The sequence below is a fragment of the Notolepis coatsorum genome (assembly GCF_963971535.1).
Source record: "Notolepis coatsorum genome assembly, chromosome: 3".
Taxonomy (NCBI): Eukaryota; Metazoa; Chordata; class Actinopteri; order Aulopiformes; family Paralepididae; genus Notolepis; species Notolepis coatsorum.
Window position 1 is genome coordinate 81,351,378 of NC_140167.1, and position 11,151 is coordinate 81,362,528.

General features: G+C 43.1%; 1 protein-coding gene across 1 annotated transcript in view; it reads left to right on the plus strand.

Moving 5' to 3' along the window:
• Positions 1-8,529, plus strand: part of meltf (melanotransferrin) — a 54,044-nt gene extending 45,515 nt beyond the window's left edge. Inside the window, exons 10-14 of the mRNA XM_084311263.1 lie at positions 1,180-1,333; positions 2,334-2,401; positions 3,312-3,499; positions 5,750-5,942; positions 6,109-8,529. Coding sequence (XP_084167389.1) covers positions 1,180-1,333; positions 2,334-2,401; positions 3,312-3,499; positions 5,750-5,942; positions 6,109-6,176 — 671 coding nt within the window. The 3' untranslated portion in view covers positions 6,177-8,529. The remainder of the gene's footprint in view (positions 1-1,179; positions 1,334-2,333; positions 2,402-3,311; positions 3,500-5,749; positions 5,943-6,108) is intronic.
• Positions 8,530-11,151: the final 2,622 nt, after the last annotated feature.

Consider the following 11,151-nt stretch of genomic DNA (forward strand, 5'->3'; position numbering starts at 1 on the left):
AAGAGCTCTCTTCTCAACCATTATTACTGTAAAGAGCTCTCTTCTTAGCCATTATATTGTTCATTATTACTGTAAATAATGCTTTTCAACCATTATATCATTCATTATTACTGTAAAGAGCTCTCTTCTCAACCATTATTACTGTAAAGAGCTCTCTTCTTAGCCATTATATTGTTCATTATTACTGTAAATAATGCTTCTCAACCATTATATCATTCATTATTACTGTAAAGAGCTCTCTTCTCAACCATTATTACTGTAAAGAGCTCTCTTCTCATCCATTATTACTGCAAAGAGCTCTCTTCTCAACCATTATAACTGCAAAGAGCTCTCTTCTCATCCATTATTACTGTAAAGAGCTCTCTTCTCATCCATTATTACTGTAAAGAGCTCTCTTCTCATCCATTATTACTGTAAAGAGCTCTTTTCTACCATTATTACTGTAAAGAGCTATCTTCTCATCCATTATTACTGTAAAGAGCTCTTTTCTACCATTATTACTGTAAAGAGCTCTCTTCTCATCCATTATTACTGTAAAGAGCTCTCTTCTCATTCATTATTAATGTAAAGACATTTACATTTAGTCATTTAGCTGACGCTTTTATCCAAAGCGACTTACACGTTTTGTACGACAAGTCATCAGGAAGGGCACAACTCTATCAGCTGAGTAACAATGTTCATCAAAGTGTTGAGTGCTACAGTGTAGGTTAGTTTATTAGGACAAGTGCATGACAGTAAGGTTAGTTAGTCTGAGGTCTGAGGGATATCTAAAGAGTTCTCTTCTCAACCATTAGAGCCTTTTAGGCGGGGTCCTTTATGTATGACTGTGACAAGTTGTTTTGTTATGTTTAATGTTATGATGTAAGTATTATGTCTGTGTGTGTGCATGCGTGTGTGCATGTGTGCGTGTGTGCATGTGTGTGTGGTTGTGTGTGTGTGTGCGTGTGTGTGCGTGTGTGTATACTAGTCCTTTGCCATACTTACTTTTTAGTAAAAGCGTCAGCTAAATCACAAAATGTAAATGTAAAATGTAAATGTTTTATGTTATGATGTACGGTAAGTATTATGTTGGTCACAATGTAGGTTTTTGTGGACCCAAGGAAGAATAGCAATGCTTTAGCTAATTGGATTCTAATAAAATAAAATACACTGGTATTTCCTGTTTCCCATGGTTCTTAGCGGTGGGCGGGTTCTTCAAGGACAGCTGCGTGCCAGGTGCCAATCAGGACGGTTTCCCTAGCAACCTGTGTTCTCTGTGTGTGGGAGACAGCTCAGGGCTGAACAAATGTGAGAAAGGGAAGGACCTGTATGATGGCTACGATGGAGCCTTCAGGTACTAAAGACTACATTAACCACAACCACCTGCTTCACAGTGAGAATAAATATCAAAAAGCAAAGTACTACTTATTTTATGGATATAATGGAGCCTTCAGGTACTAAATAATAATAATACCCACAACTGCTTCATGATGGTAATATTAGGTTATGCCAGCTTGTCATGATGGTAATATTAGGTTATGCCAGCTTGTCATGCCAGCTTGTCAAGATGGTAATATTAGGTTATGTCAGCTTGTCAAGATGGTAATATTAGGTTATGCCAGCTTGTCATGATGGTAATATTAGGTTATGCCACCTTGTCATGATGGTAGTATTAGGTTATGCCAGCTTGTCAAGGTGGTAAAATTAGGTTATGCCAGCTTGTCAAGATGGTAGTATTAGGTTGTTATGCCAGCTTGTCAAAATGGTAATATTAGGTTATGCCAGCTTGTCATGATATTAATATTAATGTAAGCTGCTTCATTATAATATTGTCTTCTTTATAATGATGCCAATAGTCAAATGATTGCAGCCCATGTAAACAGCTTCATTATAACATAGTCAGATTATTGCAGCCCATTGTTGGATTTTCAGGTCCTCAGCCAATAATCACCTCGTCACCTGTGGTTCCGTGAAGTTTCTGCGTTGTGTTTATCTCTTACTCATCGTACTGACTGATACCCTCTTCCTTCCCCCGGTGATGCATTCGGCTCAGAAGAATTAAAGACACACTGGAAACATGATACCTTTCCTTGATGGTGATGTCAGATTATTGCAGCCCATGTAAACAGCTTCATTATAACATAGTCAGATTATTGCAGCCCATGTAAACGTAGCTGCAACATGGCTTCCTACCAATCTAGTCACACATCACACTGAATATATCACCACACCCTGTCTGGCTAATTAGCTGATTAGCTGATGGTGTGTGTGTGTGTGTGTGTGTGTGTGTGTGTGTGTGTGTGTGTGTGTGTGTGTGTGTGTGTGTGTGTGTGTGTGTGTGTGTGTGTGTCTAGGTGTCTGGCTGAGGGAAAAGGAGATGTTGCCTTCATCAAACACACAACTGTCCCCTCCAACACTGATGGTAAGATACACCAGTCAACTATGTGTGTATGTGTGTGTGTGTGTGTGTGCGTGTGTGTGTGTGTGTGTGGCGGGTGTGTGTGTGTGTGTGGTGGGGGTGTGTGTGTGTGTGTGTGTGTGTGTGTGTGTGTGTGTGTGTGTGTGTGCGCGTGTGTGTGTGTGTTCCATGTCAGGGTCAGAGAGGACACTGCTCATCAGATTGAAGCTGTCACCGTGGTAATAAACCATAGATAAACCATCATTATGGGATAGTGTTACTGGGTTCATGTGGTTCAGTCAGGATGTCAGGTAGTGTTATCTATCTCATGTCTATCATATCTATCATGTGATTGGTCCCTGCCAGGAAGGAGGAAGAGGAGAGGGATGATGATGATGAGGAAGATGAGTGTGGGGTTTCCAGGGACGCTCCCTGGCAGACACCTGCTGCTATCGCTCTGTTCCTCCCCTTACGCCCCATCATTCCTCCCCTCACCCCTCCCTATCTGACATCCCCCCATCTCACCACCCGTCTCTATCATTCCCCTCTTCCCTCCCCTATCTCACCCCTCCTTTACACTCTGATCTCTCTCTCTCTCTCTCTCTCTAATAAGCTTAGCTTCCCTCTACTCCTTTTTTGGACATGTCTGCTAACCAAACACATTGCTCTTGACCTTTTGTTTATAATAAAAAAAAATTAATGTTTTTTTTTTTTTAATGTTTTTTAAATTTGTTGTTATGATTGTTTGGTTTGACGGAACAAGATACCGTGATTTGTTTGGAGGAAATGGAGAATTACATGTTCAAAAATAAACTTTTCATTCATTCATTCTCTCTCTCCCCCTATCTATCTATCTATCTATCTATCTATCTATCTATCTATCTATCTATCTATCTATCTATCTATCTATCTATCTATCTATCTATCTATCTAGGTAAAGGTGACCTATCCTGGACTGAGAAACTACTGTCCAAGGATTTCCAGCTGTTATGTTCTCAAGGCACCAGAGCTGAGGTAACTCAGTACAAATACTGCAACCTGGCCAGAGTCCCCTCCCACGCTGTGATGGTACGACCCGACACCAACATCCACGCTGTGTACGGACTGCTGGACTACGCACAGGTAAGTAGGGGGTCAGTGGAGTGTGTGTGTGTGTGTGTGTGTGTGTGTGTGTGTGTGTGTGTGTGTGTGTGTGTGTGTGTGTGTGTGTGTGTGTGTGTGTGTGTATGTGGGGGGGGGGGGGGGGGTGCGTGGTAGTGTGTATAATGTGTGTGTGTATATGTGGGGGGGGGGGGGGGCGGAGATGCATCCAGAAGAATCTTCTTGTACCACAGCTGTGTGACCTTTTTGGATTTAGCTCATAAGATCTCAAGAACATTATCTGAAATGTATTGTCTGAGTCATATAAACATTGACAGTGGTCAACAGTGTCAGACTGGTTGTACTGGGCAGCTCCTTCCTAGTGGTCAACAGTGTCAGACTGGTTGTACTGGGCAGCTCCTAGTGGTCAACAGTGGCAGACTGGTTGTACTGGGCAGCTCCTAGTGGTCAACAGTGTCAGACTGGTTGTACTGGGCAGCTCCTAGTGGTCAACAGTGTCAGACTGGTTGTACTGGGCAGCTCCTAGTGGTCAACAGTGTCAGACTGGTTGTACTGGGCAGCTCCTAGTGGTCAACAGTGTCAGACTGGTTGTACTGGGCAGCTCCTAGTGGTCAACAGTGTCAGACTGGTTGTACTGGGCAGCTCCTAGTGGTCAACAGTGTCAGACTGGTTGTACTGGGCAGCTCCTAGTGGTCAACAGTGTCAGACTGTGGTTGTACTGGGCAGCTCCTAGTGGTCAACAGTGTCAGACTGTGGTTGTACTGGGCAGCTCCTAGTGGTCAACAGTGTCAGACTGGTTGTACTGGGCAGCTCATGTCTCTCTCATGTCTCTCATGTCTCTCTCATGTCTCTCTCATGTCTCTCTCATGTCTCTCATGTCTCTCATGTCTCTCTCATGTCTCTCATGTCTCTCACGTCTCTCACGTCTCTCATGTCTCTCATGTCTCACGTCTCTCTCATGTCTCTCTCATGTCTCTCATGTCTCTCTCACGTCTCTCATGTCTCTCATGTCTCTCACGTCTCTCATGTCTCTCATGTCTCTCTCTCATGTCTCTCACGTCTCTCATGTCTCTCTCATGTCTCTCATGTCTCTCTCACGTCTCTCATGTCTCTCTCACGTCTCTCATGTCTCTCACGTCTCTCACGTCTCTCATGTCTCTCATGTCTCTCACGTCTCTCATGTCTCTCTCATGTCTCTCTCTCATGTCTCTCTCATGTCTCTCATGTCTCTCATGTCTCTCATGTCTCACACGTCTCTCTCATGTCTCTCTCATGTCTCTCTCATGTCTCTCTCTCATGTCTCTCATGTCTCTCATGTCTCACACGTCTCTCTCATGTCTCTCTCATGTCTCTCACGTCTCTCATGTCTCTCATGTCTCTCATGTCTCTCTCACGTCTCTCATGTCTCTCATGTCTCTCTCACGTCTCTCATGTCTCTCTCACGTCTCTCATGTCTCTCATGTCTCTCACGTCTCTCTCACGTCTCTCATGTCTCTCTCACGTCTCTCTCATGTCTCTCATGTCTCTCACGTCTCTCATGTCTCTCTCACGTCTCTCATGTCTCTCTCACGTCTCTCATGTCTCTCTCAGGTCTCTCTCACGTCTCTCACATGTCTTTCTCACTTCTCTCTCACGTCTCTCATGTCTCTCTCACGTCTCTCTCTCACGTCTCTCATGTCTCTCATGTCTCTCACGTCTCTCATGTCTCTCATGTCTCTCTCACGTCTCTCATGTCTCTCTCTTCATGTCTCTCATGTCTCTCACGTCTCTCATGTCTCTCACGTCTCTCATGTCTCTCATGTCTCTCTCACGTCTCTCATGTCTCTCACGTCTCTCATGTCTCTCTCACGTCTCTCGCATGTCTTTCTCACTTCTCTCTCACGTCTCTCATGTCTCTCTCACATCTCTCTCATGTCTCTCATGTCTCTCATGTCTCTCTCACGTCTCTCATGTCTCTCTCTCACGTCTCTCATGTCTCTCTCTCATGTCTCTCACGTCTCTCATGTCTCTCACGTCTCTCATGTCTCTCATGTCTCTCTCACGTCTCTCATGTCTCTCTCTCATGTCTCTCATGTCTCTCACGTCTCTCACGTCTCTCATGTCTCTCAGGTCTCTCTCACGTCTCTCACATGTCTCTCTCACTTCTCTCTCACGTCTCTCACGTCTCTCTCATGTCTCTCATGTCTCTCACGTCTCTCACATGTCTCTCTCAAGTCTCTCTCATGTCTCTCTCTCACGTCTCTCTCACGTCTCTCATGTCTCACTCTTTAGAGGTATTTCAGCGAGGACTCGTCTGCAACGTTCAAGATGTTCGACTCAGCAGCCTTTGAGGGCACAGATCTCATCTTCAAAGACAGTACACAGCGCCTGGTGGGCGTAGCCAATAGGAAGACCTACCAGGATTGGCTGGGAAAGGCCTACATGGACTCACTGGTTAACATGGAGTGTAACTCTTCTAGTGCAGGTACACACACACATGCATGCACACACACACACATGCACACACACACATACACCTCTTAGCTCAGTCTTGATGCTCACCTACTTATGTGCTCTTTCTCTCTCTCTGTCTCTCTCTCTCTCTGTCTGTTTCTGTCTCTCTCTCTGTCTCTCTCTCTCTCTGCCTACAGTGATGTCATCAGCATGGCTGCTCTTGGCGGCTCTGTTCGGTTCCATCCGGGTGACCCTCTGGGCGTAGAGAGAGGCTACATGATCATGACTCTGTCCCAGACACTACCCACCCCCTCTCCTAGCCTGTCCCAGACACTACCCACCCCCTCTCCTAGCCTGTCCCAGACACTACCCACCCACCTCTCCTACCCTGTCCCAGACACTACCCACCCCCCTCTCCTACCCTGTCCCAGACACTACCCACCCACCTCTCCTACCCTGTCCAAACACTACCCACCCCCCTCTCCTACCCTGTCCCAGACACTACCCACCCCCCTCTCCTACCCTGTCCCAGACACTACCCACCCCCCTCTCCTACCCTGCAGAGAAACCAACGTATAGTAGAGTCACATTCCTACCCTCCAACCCCCACCTGACCCTGTACCCACACTCCCAACCACCTCCTGACTGCTGTCAATCAAATCTCCTCTGATTGATTGATTGATTGAAAATGTTATTAACAGATTGCAGAATGGGTACAATACAGTACGGCTCAATACACACAATTGTTAAGGAGATGCAGACCAGAGAAAGACTTTCGTCTTGTTTACATCAGGGTCCCCCATTTTCAATTCATAATGACATTCTTAGCATCTGTCCAATCAAAACCCTGCGCTGTAGCAATGTGTCCGGTCTCTGTGTCGTGTATGTCTCATGATTGGACCGTTTCTTGCTGGTTGTTTTCCAGGTAATGTTAGGGAAATGCTTTTGCGTTTAAAGCCAAACTGTATCGGTGATGAGTTAAGAGACTGCTATTTTCCCATTGGCTGAGCCATAGGAAATGTAACCAAATTTAACCTGTTATCTGGGTCTGTACTCTGTAGGCAGCAACTACTACTACTACTACTACTACTACTACTACTACTACTACTACTACTACTACTACTACTGCTACTACTACTAATGGTACTACTAATACTAATGTTCTCCCCAAATACTGGAAACCACAAACATCAAATACTAAATGTCCTGCTTTAAAAAATAATAGTAATAATATCTTCCTGTGCTTAGATCATCCCACGTTAGATTGTTGTGTAGTCTTCGGTCAGTTCTGTGTTGGAACCTTGCTTGCAGCGGAGGTGGATCTGTATTTCAGTGGTTGGTGTTATTGTTGTGTATAATTTGGGGGATTTCAGTTTCATCTTGTACTTCTGTGTGGAAGCCACCAGCGGACGCTACAGGCTCAAGAGTTCCAGGGGTTTTGGAAGCAGAGGAAGCGCTGTGTTTCCTGTAGGAGACCGAATGGCGACTTGTTTGACAAGTTCATTGTCAGAATGTTGGACGTCATCATTTGTGAATTTTATATCCGAACATGTTCTGTATTTGAAGACCATTAGCGACGCCGAGTTTGGTTCACAAGCCACAGATGGAGTCACTGAATTTGTTCAATTTAAAGGTGTTATTAGATACAATTCTTATGTAGACTAATCTTTTTTTCAATCTCTTATATATATATATATTTATATAATGCATCCACAGAGCTTTTAGAAAGGTGCAGAATAAAATGATTGCTTTTCCCCCAAATCAATTACTGATTGATAAAAAAAAATTGGCGGCTCCAAAGTGTATGTTGTTGTTTACATGTTGCAGTGCATGTATCCACTCCCTACTTCCCATTTCCCCACGTTGAACGCACCTGATTGTATAAACGTGCACGTTGAGACATGCTGGTGCTCTAGTGGGACATCTAGTGGCTCAATGTTGTCTATAGCACCTTTATTATTAACATCTAGTGGCTCAATGTTGTCTATAGCACCTTTATTATTAACATCTAGTGGCTCAATGTTGTCTATAGCACCTTTATTATTAACATCTAGTGGCTCAATCTTAACTATATAGCACCTTAAAAAATCGTCTGATTTTGATGGCTGTCCCTCCCTCCGGTTGAGCACATAAAACCCCCAACTACAAAACAATCTGCCTGCTTGCGGAATCAAACTCCCACGTTGAGAGTATTGATGCTAACATACAATTATCCTCCTCGCATGTAATTGAAGTGTGATGTCGTATCTCCGGCCAATCGGCCCAGTGCTTGTCATATCCACTTCCTGCTGCCTGTTTCCTGTTTAGAACGTTGTTGTTTACCTGCTCTGGTGTGTTTTCCTCCATGATGAGATTTATTTTTTATAAGAAGTTATACAGATCATATCAGTGTATATGTGCTGACTCACTGACTCACTCACTGACTGACTCGCTGCGTCAGAACCTAAACGCTAATTGGTCAATATTGCCTTCATTGATTTATTTCTCTGTGAAATTATGAAGATGTAACTAATATTTAGTTGCCAGGCCAGTGTGTCTGCAGAAGTATGGCTACGTGACTGCTTACTAAATCACATGTTTAATTGACAGGGGTAAGTGCTTATAAATCACATTGTAAACATTGCCAGAGGTATAACGATCTTCCTCTTTCCTCATTAAAATTAGCATAATAAAAACTGTGTGGTTGTTTATTGACTGAGTGGGTTCAGGGTCATAATAAAAGCTGTGTGGTTGTTTATTGACTGAGTGTGTTTAGCGTCCTGCCACTGTATCGTATACGTATACCGTGTGAATAACAGGCCATTGTAAAAAGTGTATTGTGACATAGATGTACATGTTGTTTTTGTTATCTCTCGAGGTGTCACTACACCTGGGGGGGAAATATCTTTAAATATATCTTTTACTTGTTGTACCATTTTCAGATTAAGCCTGCCCTGTGTAGCATTTTCATGGGAAAATGTCATGTCCATAGCGCTCTAAATTACAGTTAGTGCTGAAAAAGAGAAAACCCTCACATCAGCGATGATTAAACCCAATGGAATGTCCCATTGCAGCTCCTCTGGTTGGGCCCCTCTGGTTGGGCTCATCTCGTTGGGTCCGATCAGTGGTGCAAAATCTTCTCTGCAAACAGGAAATACTCAGTGTACATATTAGAACGACGTCAAAGCTAGTCTAATTTCTGGAGCATAAAAGTTCATTTCAACATAGAATAGGTAATAATATATTAAAATATTGTATAATACTGTATACCAATATAGTGTAGTATAAATAGTATGATTTAGTTATATTATAATAAAATATAAATAATACAATTATATAGTATATAGAAGTATAATATATTATAGAATAATACATTATATAAATATATAGATAAATGTGTGTGTGTATAAATGAATGAGCCTAAATATGCAATTTAACTGATAGATACACAAAATGTATTTATTTATGTTAATTTAACTGTGTTGATGTTTCCATTTCTGTACATTCTGTTTGGTTTGGTAAACATTGCAATTAGTCTAGCTGTATATGTGTAACGGTTGTGACAACGTCACCTCAAACTTCGATGCCCCGAGTGGGAGTCGAACCCCGGTCTCCCACACCGCGGGCAGCAACACAGACCGCTATACCAAGAGGTGAATTCACTAAGTACTGGGTCTATGCGTCTTTTGAGGATGTGAGAGTGAGTTTTAACCCATAGCACCACTACTCACCCCAGCCCTTCTTGACTGTGCTTCACGATACCATCCGTTACACATGTGTAGGGGCAGGTACAAATAAGAATTTTCTTCTTCCCGTTCCTTTCGGCCATGGAATTTAGTGGAGCATATTAATATGTACTGTTGGACTGTAATAATTCCATGTACGAATAAATAAAAAATGAAATGAAACAAACGTAAACGACACAAATTATTTTTGACTTGATTCATTCATGCTTGCAGTAGAATTACTGAAAAGCTGCAGAATTCTACATCAGATAAGTTGAACAGCCTAACTGCAGTGATCTAACAGGAACCTTGGTTGAACAGCCTAACTGCAGTGATCTAACAGGAACCTTGGTTGAACAGCCTCACTGCAGTGATCTAACAGGAACCTTGGTTGAACAGCCTCACTGCAGTGATCTAACGGGAACCTTGGTTGAACAGCCTCACTGCAGTGATCTAACAGGAACCTTGGTTGAACAGCCTAACTGCAGTGATCTAACAGGAACCTTGGTTGAACAGCCTCACTGCAGTGATCTAACAGGAACCTTGGTTGAACAGCCTCACTGCAGTGATCTAACAGGAACCTTGGTTGAACAGCCTCACTGCAGTGATCTAACAGGAACCTTGGTTGAACAGCCTCACTGCAGTGATCTAACAGGAACCTTGGTTGAACAGCCTCACTGCAGTGATCTAACAGGAACCTTGGTTGAACAGCCTCACTGCAGTGATCTAACAGGAACCTTGGTTGAACAGCCTCACTGCAGTGATCTAACGGGAACCTTGGTTGAACAGCCTCACTGCAGTGATCTAACGGGAACCTTGGTTGAACAGCCTCACTGCAGTGATCTAACAGGAACCTTGGTTGAACAGCCTAACTGCAGTGTAACAGGAGCATTGTTACTGCCAAGTCCAGAGTGCTCCCTGCTGGACAACAACACCACCAGGTCCAGAGGGGATTTTTATTGTGTAAGAAACTCCAGAATGTTACCTTTCCGAAGAGACCAGACTTGTGCATGTGCTATAATATATATATAAATCGCAAATTACTTTGGGTATATGCAATTGTCAGGCATTTTATGCAAAATGTGGGGTATGCTTAAGGGATCTGACCAATCACAGCTAAGGCATTAAGATTATCTGCACATATTCAGGTAGGGATGTACCAACACTGATACAGGTATGTTGGATATCAGTTTGATACCATTATCACACTATTGTAACCAGTTCCATTTCAAGGACCACACTATTGTAACCAGTTTCCTTTCAAGGACCACACTATTGTAACCAGTTTCCTTTCAAGGACCACACTATTGTAACTAGTTTCCTTTCAAGGACCACACTATTGTAACCAGTTTCATTTCAAGGACCACACTATTGTAACCAGTTTCATTTCAAGGACCACACTATTGTAACCAGTTTCATTTCAAGGACCACACTATTGTAACCAGTTTCATTTCAAGGACCACACTACTATTGCAACCTGTTTGAAAATCAAATCAAAAGGTTCAATACAGATTATAACCGAGCTGGTCCAGACCA